This window comes from Stomoxys calcitrans, chromosome 1 (assembly GCF_963082655.1).
Source record: "Stomoxys calcitrans chromosome 1, idStoCalc2.1, whole genome shotgun sequence".
Lineage (NCBI taxonomy): Eukaryota > Metazoa > Arthropoda > Insecta > Diptera > Muscidae > Stomoxys > Stomoxys calcitrans.
In genome coordinates, this window is record NC_081552.1 from 122,688,932 (window position 1) to 122,705,887 (window position 16,956).

General features: G+C 39.4%; 1 protein-coding gene across 6 annotated transcripts in view; it reads right to left on the bottom strand.

Annotated features, from left to right (window-relative positions):
* LOC106091696 (muscle calcium channel subunit alpha-1) overlaps positions 1-16,956 on the bottom strand; it is a 479,054-nt gene that overhangs the window by 220,985 nt on the left and 241,113 nt on the right. For all 6 annotated transcript variants that reach the window (XM_059370822.1, XM_059370821.1, XM_059370825.1 and 3 more), the window contains one exon: positions 12,288-12,375. In XM_059370822.1, the coding sequence (XP_059226805.1) occupies positions 12,288-12,375 (88 nt within the window). The remainder of the gene's footprint in view (positions 1-12,287; positions 12,376-16,956) is intronic.

Sequence of the window (16,956 nt, forward strand, 5' to 3'; positions counted from 1 at the left end):
GTTTTTGAAAGAAGAGCACGATGCTGATATTTTTTCAGGGCCAAGTGCCTGAGAGACCACCTCACCCCCGAAAACACCCCTAAATCAGATATCATGAGAGTAGCGGGCTGAAGTAAAATATTTTAAGAATGGAGAAGGTGTACTACATCCAAACTTAAATTCGTAGACCAATAAAAATCATATGGGATTCGGACAAAGGCACTTATGTTGTTAAATTCTTAGTCAAGCGATATACTATTTTCGTAGCATTGTATTTCCCTAGAAGCTCTTTAATTGTCGAAAATAAATATTCCAAGGAAAATTTTGTTCCATATAAAGTAAAAGAAGGCGTAGCGGAGCGGGCCCGGATCAGCTAGTTTTATATAATAAGAAGATAGGAAACTTAATTGGAAGTGTCACATTCAGGAGCGTACTAAGAAGGCTCACAGATGTTGGGCATTATGCAGATTGGCCGTAGGCGCAAAATCGGGCCTGAATCCGAGGACAGTCCACTGGCTCTACAGAAGCGTGATAACACCAATACTTACTTACGCCTTAGTAGTTTGGTGAACTGGTATGGAGAATAGGTGCAACATACGGACCATTCAACATGTTCAGAGAACATGTTGTCTTGTCATGGTGCTCGGGCACTGAATTTAAGATATCTGACCCACAAAAATACAGATTAAATGGGAGGCAGCTACTGCGGCTATGAGACTTATGGCGATGGGAGAATGGAATGAGGATGGGAGCAGATTATACCATCGCGGTATAATCGAGGCAACGATATCAAACCTGGAAGGAAGGGAAGAGGTTTCCGAACTTGGGCCTGTAGGTCTACATTGAGAACCAAGGGACTGAGATCTGTTTTAGACTGCTACACCATAATACGGTCTTGCTGGCGGAGATCCGGGCGATCACGGAATGCGTGAAGTGGTGTGGTACTAACGCGAGGACGTCAAATGTTAACATTTTTACGGACAGTAAAATGGCCATATTGGCAATAACAAGCAGGAGGGTAAGGTCACGAACCGTCTTGAAATGTAAGGAGATTAACGCTTAAGGATGTCGCAATCCCCATCTTTTGGTGACGGGCCATAATGGAGTAAAGGGGAATGAAAGGGCAGACGATTTGGCAGTGAACTGCCAGAGAACTGCCGCCAATTAACTTGGTTAACCCGAAGCCTTTCAGATCGACGCAGTTCGAGTTAAGGGCGTGAACGATAGTGTGGAACAGCGAAACAGTCGGTATAACGTCGAAAATCCTATGGGGTGATCCAGATCGTGAGAGGACGAGGCTATTACTGAAAGGAAGTAAGAAGAAGATCAGTATAGCATTTGGTATTATAACGGGGCACATAGGACTATGAGCTCACTTATGCAAATCGGTGCTGCAATTGAAAGCATGTGAAGGGCATGCGGGGAAGATGATGAGGCGTTGGAGCATTTCTTATGTCATTGCCTGGCTATCGCGTCGAACAGACAGCGGTACTTAGATGGGGACACGATACCAGACATGAACCAACTTAGGGGAGTGGTATGGAAAACAATTAAGGATTTTGTAAGTAGCACCGAATTCCTTAAAATTAAAATATTCTTTTTAGAGGTTACTTTTTAGTTTTTAGACTTCGGACTTCAGACAACAATCCGGTTATCTGCTAGGGAGTAAGACCATAGGGGCATGGGGCGGATTAATATCTGCACCCTCTTTTTAACCTAACCTAATAAGAATTCATATTTATATATTGTAGACTGTAAGGATATTCGTTATCTAATAAAAAAAATTCTATTTGTCGGCAGACTTTTTTCTCGAGAGTTAGTTTTATATAACACATATGTTTGGCGCATTCAACATCAATTAGTTGGCATCTTGGTCTAGTTCAAAAAGAAAGCTTTCTAGAGAAATTTCCTTTTGAGAATATTTGAAAATACTTTTCTTATTGAAACTTATCATTTTTGAGGAGGACATAACTTATTTATTAGTTGACGAAAACGAACCAAACCAAATTTACAAAGAAAGAAACAAATTTTCAACTGCTTTAATTTAGAAATCTTTTCATACTCTGATTTTTATACCCTCCACCATAAGATGGGGGGTATACTAATTTCGTCATTCTGTTTGTAACTACTCGAAATATTCGTCTGAGACCCCATAAAGTATATATATTCTTGATCGTCGTGAAATTTTATGTCGATCTAGCCATGTCCGTCCGTCTGTCCGTCCGTCTGTCCGTCCGTCCGTCCGTCCATCCGTCCGTCCGTCTGTCTGTCGAAAGCACGCTAACTTCCGAAGGAGTAAAGCTAGCCGCTTGAAATTTTGCACAAATACTTCTTATTAGTGTAGGTCGGTTGGTATTGTAAATGGGCCATATCGGTCCATGTTTTGATATAGCTGCCATGTAAACCGATCTTGGGTCTTGACTTCTTGAGCCTCTAGATTGCGCAATTCTTATCGGATTGGAATGAAATTTTGCACAACGTGTTTTGTTATAATATCCAACAACTGTGCCAAGTATGGTTCAAATCGGTTCATAAGCTGATATAGCTGCCATATAAACCGATCTTGGGTCTTGACTTCTTGAGCCTCTAGAGTGCGCAATTCTCATCCGATCAGAATGAAATTTTGCACGACATGTTTTGTTATGATATCCAACAACTCTGCCAAGTATGGTTCAAATCGGTCCATAACCTGATATAGCTGCCATATAAACCGATCTTGGGTCTTGACTTCTTGAGCCTCTATAGTGCGCAATTCTTATCCGATTGAAATGAAATTTTGCACGACGTGTTTTGTAATTATATCTAACAACTGTGCCAAGTATGGTTCAAATCGGTCCATAACCTGATATAGCTGCCATATAAACCGATCTTGGGTCTTGACTTCTTGAGCCTCTAGAGGGCGCAATTCTTTTCCGATTGGAATGGAATTTCGTACGACGTGTTTTGCTATGATACCCAACAACTGTGCTAAGTATGGTTTAAATCGGTCCGTAACCTGATATAGCTGCCATATAAACCGATCTTGGGTCTTGACTTCTTGAGCCTCTAGAGGGCACAATTCTTATCCGATTTAAATGAATTTTTGCACGAAGTATTTCGTTATGATATCCAACAACTGTGCCAAGTATTGTTTACATCGGTCCATAACCTGATATAGCTGTCATATAAACAGATCTGGGGATTTGACTTCTTGAGCTTCTAGAGGGCGCAATTCCTATCCGATTTGGCTGAAATTTTGCATGACGTATTTTATTTTTACTTTCAACAACTGTGTCAAATAAGGTTCAAATCGGTTCATAACCTGATATAGCTGCCATATAAACCGATCTGGGATATTGACTTCTTGACCCCTCGAGGTCGCAATTATTATCCGATATGCCTGAAATTTTGTACGATGGATCCTCTCGTGACCATCAACAAACGTGTTTATTATGGTCTGCATCGGTCTGAAGCCCGATGCAGATCCCATATAAATCGTTCTCTCCATTTTACTTCGTGAGCCCCAATGGGCACAATTCTTATACGAATTGGCTGAAATTTTACACAGGTCTCCAACATATAATTTAATTGTGGTCCGAACCGGACCATATCTTGATATCGTTTTAATAGCAGAGCAACTCTTTTCTTATATCCTTTTTTGCCTAAGAAGAGATGCCGGGAAAAGAACTCGACAAATGCGATCCATGGTGGAGGGTATATAAGATTCGGCCCGGCCGAACTTAGCACGCTTTTACTTGTTAATTCTACCACCTTTTCTTATATTATCTCCAGTAAATAGTTGGATAAAATTTTTACCGGGCATCTTTTCCATCAAAAAAAGGATTTTAGTAAGAAGACGATCTTTATAAAATTTTGTCAACAATTATTTTAAATAAGAACAATTATAGTTGCTTAATGTTTTCAGTTTGTTTGACTAAAATGTTATGGAAATAATAGCCATTTAAAACCAATTCACCGACACAAAAAATAATCTTTTGAAATCATAAAACTAGTTTTAGAGCAAATTAAATTTAGCGCAAAAAAAATTTCTTAAAAAAATGCGGAAAGTGAGTCTCCGAAACTATGACTATAAAACTGAGATATTTGCAATGACAAGCTAGTTTTGAAGGATTTGAAAGATTAGTATCGGCGAATAAATATTGTGTTTGACTTCATGACCCAATGTCACCTCCGATGGGCTAATTCCTTCATCCAGCAGCGATCACAACTTCGCAATAACAGAACGATTTCGACAATTTTTCGATTTTGAAAAAATGTGGGGTGTCCCCTCTACACCCAAAATAAAACCCTGGCTACATCCTAGATCACATGTTATTTCCGTCTCGATGTCGTCCCAAATGCAAAATTCCCAATTTTTTATCTATTAATAAATTTTGCACAAATACTTCTTATTAGTGTAGGTCGGTTGGTATTGTAAATGGCCCTATCGGTCCATGTTTTGATATAGCTGCCATATAAACCGATCTTGGGTTTTGACTTCTTGAGCCTCTAGCGTGCGTAATTCTTATCCGATCAGAATGAAATTTTGCACGACGTGTTTTGTTATGATATCCAACAACTGTGCCGAGTATGGTTTAAATCGGTCCATGTTTTGATATAGCTGCCATATAAACCGATCTTGGGTCTTGACTTCTTGAGCCTCTCGCATTTTGAAACCACCCCGCTACCTTAAAGCCGATATGGCTAATTTTTTACTAAATTTCAAAAGTTTCCACACCACCGCTAATTTTCCCCTTTTTTATATGAGTTAAAGCTTCAAATATATATCATAGCCGACTTTCTACTAGTATTTTTCTGACTGTTAAAACCCAAGTAGAACTTCACATTTAATTCACATATGACTAACGAACTTTTATTCTCTATCACTTCCTCCATAAAAGCCAAATCCAATAAGCATGAAAAAAGACCGCCCATCCCAAATCGAAGTCTATCTACTTTGAATTCCATCTAGATTTCGCTAACATCTCTATTTGTGAAATATACCCTTATATGGCAGTTACTATAAAATATTGGTCGAGTCTTCCATGGTATTGTATATACTTTCCCAAAGCCGAGAAAATGTCACTTGCAAAGTTTTAGACGAATTGGAACAAAAAATGTGCGTTTCAGAGCAAAAATACTGAAAACTAGGGGTACGTTAGTAGGGACCTACACCTAAAGTTCAACCGATATGGACCATATTTGACATATTCGCATTTCATAGGCTTAAGATATTTATTATGGAGATCGATCCATATGGTAGCAACATCAAAATATGGACTGGGAGCAACATCAAAATATGGAATGAGTATAGTATAACAATTTTTTCCAAACGCACATTAAATATACCTTTTAGGAACTGAAGATTTAAAATGCGGAATCAAGTCTATGCGGAGGATATGAAAATACATAGTCCCATACGACCTATTCTCCAACACGCTTAATGGATAAAAACTACATTTGTACCATAATTCCTTCCATAATTCCAGCTTCCATAAATATAAAACTATTAAGATGAATCTTTCACTTATAAGGACGTAATCCCTAAAGTTTGGCATGGATAGAAACCATATTTGCCTGAAATAGGTATTTTGGGTAATTTTGTGAACAAATTCGGGCAGATTTTTTTTTAATTTTAATTATATTTTTATCTACAAAACGCAGAATTCGTTGTTATACCCTCCACCATAAGATGGGGGGTATACTAATTTCGTCATTCTGATTGTAACTACTCGAAATATTCGTCTGAGACCCCATAAAGTATATATATTCTTGATCGTCGTGAAATTTTATGTCGATCTAGCCATGTCCGTCCGTCTGTCCGTCCGTCCGTCCGTCCGTCTCTCCGTCCGTCCGTCCGTCTGTGTGTCGAAAGCACGCTAACTTCCGAAGGAGTAAAGCTAGCCGCTTGAAATTTTGCACAAATACTTCTTATTAGTGTAGGTCAGTTGGTATTGTAAATGGGCCATATCGGTCCATGTTTTGATATAGCTGCCATATAAACCGATCTTGGGTCTTGACTTCTTGAGCCTCTAGAGGGCGCAATTCTTATCCAATTTGAATCAATTTTGGCACGTAGTATTTTGTTCTGATATCCAACAACTGTGCCAAATATGGTTCAAATCGGTTCATAACCTGATATAGCTGCCAAATACACCGATCTGGGGTTTTGACTTCTTGAGCCTCTAGAGTGCGCAATTCTTATCCGATTGGAATGAAATTTTGTACGACAGATTCTCTCATGACCATTAACATACGTGTTTATTATGGTCTGAATCGGTCTATAGCCCGATTCAGCTCCCATATAAATCGTTCTCTCTATTTTACTTCTTTAGCCCACAAAGGCGCAATTCTTATTCAAATTGGCTGACATTTTACACAGGTCTCCAACATATAATTTAATTGTGGTCCAAACCGGACCATATCTTGATATCGCTCTAATAGCAGAGCAAATCTTTTCTTATATCCTTTTTTTGCCTAAGAAGAGATGCCGGGAAAAGAACTCGACAAATGCGATCCATGGTGGAGGGTATATAAGATTCGGCCCGGCCGAACTTTAACACGCTTTTACTTGTTTTTTCTTAGAATTCATTCAATACGAGATTTCGTTTCCAAAAAAGAAATCTAATCGTTCTTAATTCTCTTCACAGATTATTTTAGTTTTATATTTTTTCTCGTCTATGAACATTGGAAATTCAGAAACTCAAATAACTAACCAGATGTAAGACCTTTTCATTTGATGTTGGTTTATTTATTAAAATATTTATATGTATATATTTATATTTTTAAGCTACGGAACCTGGGAGGAGAATCAGATCTCCCAAAGAGCATAACTCTGCCAATATGCTGAAAATAGCTCGCTGCTTTCAGGTACTCTGGGAAGACCAAGCCAGCTCTCCAGACAGAATCCTGCAGAGGGAAGGAAACTTTGGCTCTTAAATATTCATAGAAGACTGTGACTTCCAAAAGGACGCCATCACGGAAGGGGAAGATGGTTACTGAAATAGGGAAGGAGCCGCTCTCTTACGTCAGAGTGGCATGGAAACACAACAGAGATGAGCTAATTTATGCAGTCATCAATATCGGCAGTGCATCCGGTAGGATTTAACCAGATCATCGGTCTCAAGTGGAGCATCTGGTTAATGAGCGATTTTTCGAACATGTGTGGAACTCTGAAGAGGGTCCACCCATACAAATGATGATCAGCGGGTATAGGGGGGACATCTTACCCTGCGCCGTCAAGAAGCTCGTCGGAAGTATCCACACTGCCTGTGACGTAAAGCTAGACCTGGTGAGAAAGATGGACATCCCCCGGTTAACAACGGCATCGGTATTTATCAAGGGATGGGGCAGCAAATTCGCGTCGGAACGCATGTTGGGATTCTTAGACAAGCAAAACCACGGGTTGGTCGCAGAGAAATGGGAGATCTTACACAGGGAGAAGAAGAAGGAAAGAACTCTCCTTGTGGTAGGCATTGATCAAGTCTCCGTGACAAGTTTGGCTAATACTAAAGGCATGGCGCACTACGTTAGCAAAGCCGTCTTTTTCAACATTGGGAAGACAATAATAGACAAAAATCCTCATTTTCAAACATCATGACGTCAGTGGCAGACGGCTAAATGTCGTCTAACAAACTGGGGGCTGACGGCGAAACCTTTACCGTCTGTTCCAATTATGGGAAGAGTAGAACAAGCGAAGAGAAGCGGGGCCAAAATTCTTGAATACTAACGACCTAGTAACACTTAATATTCGTAACACCGCAACTCTTGTTAATATGATTAGGTAGGAGGTTTTATGTGCGACAGTATGTTCGTAGAATCTAATCGATGAGGTTCAGGATTGGAGGGTCTCCATTAAGCATTCCTTCTCTGACCATTGCTACATTAGATTTACGATAAGACGGTCAACGCCGAATCCAATAAGCTTCTGTAATAAATTGAACCCAAACTGGGCTAAATTCGGAAGACTCAGAAGAAGGCTTGTCAAGATAATTTAGATCAATCAAGCATATTGGCCACTACCAACCTTCATTCCATAGAACACATGAAGGTCAGTCAATCTTGGCAACGGTTAAATACAACTTTGGCATCGCACTTATTACACATTGAAGTAAATATTACAATGAGTTAAAGTAACTCCGTGTGGCCACATATTGCACTTAATGAATAAATTAGTTGGCGGAGAGTTAAAACAAGTAAAGGAGCCTCTTTCAGTATTCGTTATGTGATGGGTCCCATATATTTTAAGGTAAACAAGTAAAAGCGTGCTAAGTTCGGCCGGGCCGAATCTTATATACCCTCCACCATGGATCGCATTTGTCGAGTTGTTTTCCCGGCATCTCTTCTTAGGCTAAAAAGGATATAAGAAAAGAGTTGCTCTGCTATTAAAACGATATCAAGTTATGGTCCGGTTCGGACAACAATTAAATTATATGTTGGAGACCTGTGTAAAATTTCAGCCAATTCGTGTAAGAGTTGCACCCATTGTGGCTCACGAAGTAAAATAGAGAGAACGATTTATATGGGATCTGTATCGGGCTATAGACCGATTCAGAACATAATAAATACGTTTGTTAATGGTCATGAGAGGATCCGTCGTACAAAATTTCAGGCATATCGGATAATAATTGCGACCTCTAGGGGTCAAGAAGTCAAGATCCCAGAACGGCCTCTAGAGGCTCAAGAAGTCAAGACCCAAGATCGGTTTATATGGCAGCTAAATCAGGTTATGAACCGATTTAAACCATACTTGGCACAGTTGTTGGGTATCATAACAAAACACGTCGTACGAAATTCTATTCCAATCGGATAAGAATTGCGCCCTCTAGAGGCTCAAGAAGTCAAGACCCAAGATCGGTTTATATGACAGCTATATCAGGTTATTGACCGATTTCAACCATACTTGGCACAGTTGTTGGATATCGTAACAAAACACGTCGTGCAAAATTTCATTCCAATCGGATAAGAATTGCGCACTCTAGAGGCTCAAGAAGTCAAGACCCAAGATCGGTTTATATGGCAGCTGTATCAGGTTATTGACCGATTTAAACCATACTTAGCACAGTTGTTGGATGTCATAACAAAACACGTCGTGCAAAATTTCATTCCAATCGGATAAGAATTGCGCACTCTAGAGGCTCAAGAAGTCAAGACCCAAGATCGGTTTATATGGCAGCTATATCAAAACATGGACCGATAGGGCCCATTTACAATACCAACCGACCTACACTAATAAGAAGTATTTGTGCAAAATTTCAAGCGGCTAGCTTTACTTCTTCGGAAGTTGGCGTGCTTTCGACAGACAGACGGACGGACATGTCTAGATCGACATAAAATGTCGCGACGATCAAGAATATATATACTTTATGGGGTCTCAGACGAATATTTCGAGTAGTTACAAAAAGAATGACGAAATTAGTATACCCCCCATCTTATGGTGGAGGGTATAAAAATCAGTCAATCAATCTATCACTCGCAATATTCAGATAGTTTAAAATGATTATGTGATTAAAATAGCGCGCTTTATCAATATCAGAAGGGGGTTGTGTGAGGGATTGTCCTACCACCGAACAACCCAAAGCGGCATGTAGCGCGATCTGGTAATACGGGATCTCGAATGGAAGACAAACGAATCTGACATAAAAATATAACGTCAAGTGCTTGGGGTCATACTTTTTCCTTAAACTACATATAATAACAATGAGGGTTGCACAAGAGACGAGGGTTGTCATTTATATTTCGGGATTGGTCAGCCCGTGTGTTGCAATCTGCCAACTGACAGCTCCATCGTAAAGCTTAATATTTTTGAGGTTATACGTACTCATAGAAGCGCTATTTGTGTTGTTTACAGTAACTTAAAAGATTCATATCGCCTAAAACATGGAATTACAATAAATCGTGAACATTTTCGTGCGATTATATTTTACAACTTTCAACGTGGACTAACTCAACAACAGTGCATCGATAAACTTAATTAATTTTTTTTGGCGATGAAACTCCAACAAGGACCAGTGTTTATCGATGGTATGGTGAATTCAACCGAGGTAGTAGTTCACTCGAAGACGAATTTCGTGAAGGTCGTCCAATATCAAAATCAATTGTTGTTCCAAAAACCATTGATGCTGTGAGCCAACTGATGTTACAAGATCGATATGTGACCTATCGTGAGATTGAGACAACTTTAGGCATTAGTGAAACCAGCATACGTTCAATAGTGCATGCACATTTCACGGTCAAAAAATTTGTTCTCGTTGGATCCCACACAATTTGTCAATCGCTCAAAAAAATGCTCGTGCCGATTGGTTGAAAGAAATGCTCCAAAAATACTATTGCGGTGCTTCGAAACACATCTATGACATCGTGGCAGGTGATGAAACGTTAATTTACGCATATGAGTCCGAAAATAAACAGCAGTCGACTGTTTTGTTATTTCAAGATGAACCAATTCCAACAAAAGTTGCTTGGGCACAAGGCATTTCCAAGCAAATGATCGCCTGTTTTTTTCAGAAAAACTGAACATGTTGCAATCGTACCACTAGAACAACGCAGTCGTACCACTAGAACAATCGTACCACAATTCTGAGTAGAACACAAGCATTTGTTCGCCAGTTGTCTTCCAAGAAATCAGGAAAACCAACCGCCGAAGACGGATCCGTCTTCACCACAACAATGCGAACTCTTACACATCTGTTCAAACAATTGCATTTTTGAGCACTCAAAACATCGACTTGATGAGTCATCCGCCGTATAGTTCTGCCCTGTTCGACACCTGAAGAAGCGGTTGATGTTTTCAGAATGCATGTTTTGGAGATACCTCAATCAGAGTGGCAAAAGTGCATTTGCTGAAATAGGTCCTATATAAAAATTCGTATAATTGAATAATAACTTTTCATTTTAAATTATGGTTAGGGTTCAATTAACGTGGGTATTAACTCCATAAAACAATAATATGAGAGTTGCCTCTTTTTAAAGCAACTCTTTACTGTTTATTAAAAATAAATAATTGAACATTTCATTGGATTCGATTGTGTAAAAAATATGAAATATATTGCTAAAAAATACATTTTGCATTTTATAATCCCCGGCTAAAAAAAAGTAGAATATTTGGCTTTTCCGTTATTCCATATGATTTGTAAGGAATATTATAAACAAATTAATATATATAAAAATTTTAAATGAATCGTAATAAAATACCTATTTTAGCATTTTGCGTACAAAACCACGAAATCTAGCGTCGTTTTTCAAGACAATATAATCGATAATGAACTTAGAAAATATTTATAATTCCAATGTCCTCCAATTCGTTGCGTTTTTGAATTTGTCCACTCTATTTGTTCACATCCAAATTTTTCCGCTTTTTACTATTTTAGCGTAATAGTTTTCACAAGAAATTTTTTCTTTTGCTTTTGAATTATAAATAAATAAATTATAATATATTATGGTGAGATAACAAAAACACATTTTGATAATTTTTTTTTCAAGCCAACCACTTTGTGTCTGTATATTCTCACTCACTCCTTTTCGCATTACGTATTGTTATATGCTTCCGAGGCATGGGTACTTATGAAAGCAGACGAGGCAGTGCTTGCAGTGTTTGAGAAAAAGATCCTTCGTAAAATATATGGACTAGTTTGCGTTAATGGAGAATATAGGCATTGTATGAATCACGAGCTGTATGATGACGAGAGCAGTTACACGTATCAAAACACAACGGTTGCGTTGACCAGGTCATGTTGTCAGAATGGATAAAGAAGCTCCAGCAAAGAAGTCTTTTGAAGGTTTTCATGGTAGTACACGCAAACCGGGACGACCAAAAACCCGATGGAAAGATCAAGTGGTTGGAGACACCTCGAAACTTGGTGTCAGGGATTTTGGAATGAGCGCAGAAGATCGAGGCACTTGCAACGCTCTTCTACGTTTGGATAATGGGACAAATGTTCTGTCATTGCCAACTAAAGTAAAGTAAGTAAGTAATTGGAACACAATATAATCTTGATCAGAGCATAATTCATACAATTTAATTCGTAAAATTAAAAATATGTTCAGCGTATGCGTTATTTACCAATGACTTGCCGTGATAAAAAGAAACCCGAATTTCTATGTCAAAAATTATTAAAGCAATGTTTGAAAGTTTTTTATAAATCATATTTAATCGGTCAAATTCAGGTCTAAATTATTCTGTGTATGTTTATTTTAATCTCATTTGACCTCTGCCCGATACTAAGAAATTGTTTGGATAGCTTGTCGAACGCGATCAATGGTGGAGGCTGCAAACGATTTGGGCAAACCCTGTATACAATTTTGTCATAATAACCTTATACTACACTTACCTTAAGACCTTTTGCACGATTTATAGCTCTAAGTGGCCTTAACACACGTAGGACTCTCAATATTTTCACGACTGAAATCGCATTCGAACTGAAAATATACCAAAAAAATGTTTGCTTTCAAAAGCCGTGTATTTATAAGTGTTTCTTGGGGAGTTAGATGTGATGAAATGAGTTTTATTATGATGGGATAATAATCAAAATTTGGTTCCGAATTCGATATTGGTATCACAAGGTTATTCTTTCTCACATGAGGCAATAGGAGAAGGGAGGATGCTACCGAAGAACCAATCCCTGGTGATGATATAGAACTTTTATTTCCTAGTCAAAACGTCGTATTATCATCACCAGTCCGCTGAACTTTTTCGGACCGTAGGCGACACGCTGATAAGGCATACGCATCAGCCCGCCTGCGCGCTCTGGCTAGAAGAACACATGGCGATGATTGGAACCTCATCATATAATGACCCGTTCACAAAAAAGAAGACAAGACGGAAAGAGAAAAAAGGTTATTCGTTAAATTTATCGACCAGTTTGCATTGATGGAGAATATCGGCGTCGTAAAAACCATGTACTGTATTAGCCATATGACTACGTTAGCATGGTTTAACATATAAAATACATCGGTTGCGCTAGCTAGATCATGTTGTCAGAATGAATGAAGAAGCTCCAGCGAAGAAGTGTTTTGAAGTTAAGCACTGTGGTATACGAAAACAGGGACGGCCAAAAATTCGATGGATAGATCAATTGATGAAAGACAGCTCGAAACTAGGTGTCAAAGATTGCAGAGGAATCGTAGAAGATCGAAGCTCTTGGAAATCTATTCTAAGTTCGGCTAATGGAACAAATGGAACATAGCCAATGAAAGTAAAGTAAGGATGTAGGGATATATATTTGGAAATATCAGCTGTAAAAAAACCTATTACCAAAAAATATAACAAAATATTCTTTCTTTGTTGAATAAGAATGGGGTTTTAGCTTCTTTCAGTTCGGCAACAATGTTTTTGTGCCCTGTGTTGCCGTCATAAATGATCAGTTTGGAGAAAGTCTGCAGTTTATTGCATGCTATTATCAAAAATATTTTGTTGACTTGCATTTGATAACATAAGCCGAGGCCTATTAATTTATAAATTACACGAACTGTGTATTACCAACACGCACCAAGTAAATATTAGAGACATTTTTACGGGAAAAAAATATACGTTTACTACGAAGTTTTTCTTTTATTGTAACTATCTAACGCTTCGCTTCAATATATCTATCGTTAGCCACAAACATCGTATTATCGAATACAACTAACTTTATTTATTGTAAACCCTTTAGCGATTTCGCCTACGGTAAATGTACCAAGACTTTAAATCGAGATATAGGTCTACGTGGCAGGTGTATCCAAATCTGGACAGATTTGGGCCAAATTGCAGAAACATGTCTAAGAGCCTAACACAACTCACTGTCTCAAATTGCAGCGACATCGGACAATATATGCGCCTTTTATGGACCCAAAACATTAAATCGAGAGATCGGTCTATATGGCAGCTATATCCAAATCCTTACCGATCTGTGCCATATTGCCGTAGTATGTCAAGGGGCTTAAATTTACTCACTGTCCCAAATTCTGGCGAACTCGGACAATAAATGCGCCTTTTGTGTCATGACAATCACGAATATATATACTTTATGGGCTTTCAGAGCAAATTTTCGAGAAGTTACAAACAGAATGACGAAATTGGTGTACCCCCATCCATACTGAATAGACTTACTAACGAGCAACGCTTGCAAATCATTGAATTTTATTACCAAAATCAGTGTTCGGTTCGAAATGTGTTCATTCACCGTAATGTTGCGTCCAACAGCATCTTTGAAAAAATACGGTCCAATGATTCCACCAGCGTACAAACCACACCAAACAGTGCATTTTTCGGGATGCATGGGCAGTTCTTGAACGGCTTCTGGTTGCTCTTCACTCCAAATGCGGCAATTTTGCTTATTTACGTAGCCATTCAACCAGAAATGAGCCTCATCGCTGAACAAAATTTGTCAAAATTTTAACACATTTCGAACCGAACACTGATTTTGGTAATAAAATTCAATGATTTGCAAGCGTTGCTCGTTAGTAAGTCTATTCATGATGAAATGTCAAAGCATACTGAGCATCTTTCTCTTTGACACCATGTCTGAAATCCCACGTGATCTGTCAAATACTAATGCATGAAAATCCTAACCTCAAAAAAATCACCCTTTACTAATCTGATCATTCCGTTTGTACCACCTCTAAATATTAATCTAAGGCCGCATAAAGTATATATGTTCTGGGTCGTCTCGACGTTCTGAGTCTTACTAATCTGTCGAAATCAAAATAGCAGTCGAACGCGTAAAACTATCCGCTTGAAATTTTTCATAGACGCTGAACGCCTGGGTGCGAATCCTGGCGAGACCATCAGAAAAAATTTTTAGCGGTGGTTTTCCCCTCCTAATGCTGGCAACATTTGTGAGGTACTATGCCATGTAAAACTTCTCTCCAAAGAGGTGTCGTACTGCGGCACGGCGTTCGGACTCGGCTATAAAAAGGAGGTTCCTTATCATTGAGCTTAAACTTGAATCGGACTGCACTCATTGATATGTGAGAAGTTTGCCCCCGTTTCTTAGTGGAATGTTCATGGGCAAAATGGAATGTTCATGAGGTGAGGTACTATGCCATGTAAAACTTCTCTCCAAAGAGGTGTCGTATTGCGGCACGGCGTTCGGACTCGGCTATAAAAAGGAGGTTCCTTATCATTGAGCTTAAACTTGAATCGGACTGCACTCATTGATATGTGAGAAGTTTGCCCCCGTTTCTTAGTGGAATGTTCATGGGCAAAATGGAATGTTCATGAGGTGAGGTACTATGCCATGTAAAACTTCTCTCCAAAGAGGTGTCGTACTGCGGCACGGCGTTCGGACTCGGCTATAAAAAGGAGGTTCCTTATCATTGAGCTTAACCTTGAATCGGACTGCACTCATTGATATGTGAGAAGTTTGCCCCCGTTTCTTAGTGGAATGTTCATGGGCAAAATTAGCAAATTAGAATATTCTCTTATTACTTATGACAAAATTTTAATAAAAGTACTATGTTATCATTGACATTTTTGTAGTATTTCAAAAGAGTAATCGCGCAAAACATTTGTTTTCGACTGTAAAAAAAGAACAGATCAAAAGGTTTGAAAAACATCCAGATTGTCCAAAGAATTCTTTGGGCTACGGTACTCCTTGCGTCAAAATAGTACCTGTAGTACCCTGTAAAGCTGTGATGTCCAGCCTTGTACGGTAGCTTTGAATGCAAGTCACACGTATTCTTGATCTCTGTGTTTCATTGTTGAGACAGCATTTGGTAAACGATCGGGTTATCGAAGATGTATTGAAATTTGAAGGGGGTCGACCCACACGAATTATGAGCTGTGATGATAGAGAGGACATCTTAACGCTGCGCTTTGCGTCAGCAGATGTATTGATACTGTCAAAAAGCTCGTTGGAAGTATCCACACTCCCAGGGGCACAAAGCTCGACCTTGTGAGAATGATGGACATCCCACAACGCACAAAGGCGAAGGTTTTCATCAAGGATGTAGGCGGCGAATTCGCGTCGGAACGCATGATGAAAGTCTTAAACAAGCAAAACCATGATGTGGTCGTGGAGAAATTGGAGGTTTTCCACAGGGAGGAGGAAGGAACTCTCCTTGTGTCCATGGCCGTCTGTTTCAAGATTGGGAAGACAACAATAGGCAAATATCTTCATACTGAGCCATCAGGTGGTGCAGTGACGGGACGCTCAATAATGCCTAACCGAAAGGGGGCCGACAACGAGATTATCACCGACTCTCTCAATATTGGGAAGACTAGGATAAGTAAAGATCCTAATACTCAAACATCAGGCATTACAGGGGCGAGAGACTCAACGCAGCCTAACGAACAGGGACCCGACGAGGGAACCATCAATGACTTTCTCGAGATTTGGAAGACTAGGATGGATAAAGATCCTATGGCTGAATCATCAGGCAGTGCAGTGACAGAAAACTCAATGCCGCCTAACGCACAGGAAGCCAACGATGAGACCATAACGTACACCCAAGAATCCCATTTACTCAAGATTTGGAAGACTAGTATCGGCAAAGTCCCCAATATTGGAGCATCAGGTAGTGCAGGGACGGTAGACTCAATACAGCCTTACGCACATTGACCCGATGCTGGAAACATTATCGACTTTCTCAGGATTCGGAAAACTAGGATATGTAAAGATCCTAATATTAAAACATCAGGCAGTGCAGTGACTGGATCTTCAATTTTCACAGCGTGCCTAGAACTTGCATATACTTCGAAAGCCTGGCAGGAGGCAAGGGTGGTGTTTATACCCAAGCCCGGCAAGGCATGTTTTGTAAAACCGAAGGCCTCAGGTCTATAAGCCTTACGTCCTTTCTATTCAAACCATGGAACGCATTGTGGATACCATGATAAAGAGTATGACATCCTGCAAACTGCTTAAATACAAACAGACAAGGGAAGGTAGGTGGAGACTGACATGCACAAGGTTGTACATAAAATAGAAGAATCCTTCGAGGCCAAGATGTACACATTGGCGGAATGCATTGACATCGAGGGGGCGTTTAATAATGTGCGGGCCGACGCATTGATCCAATCCC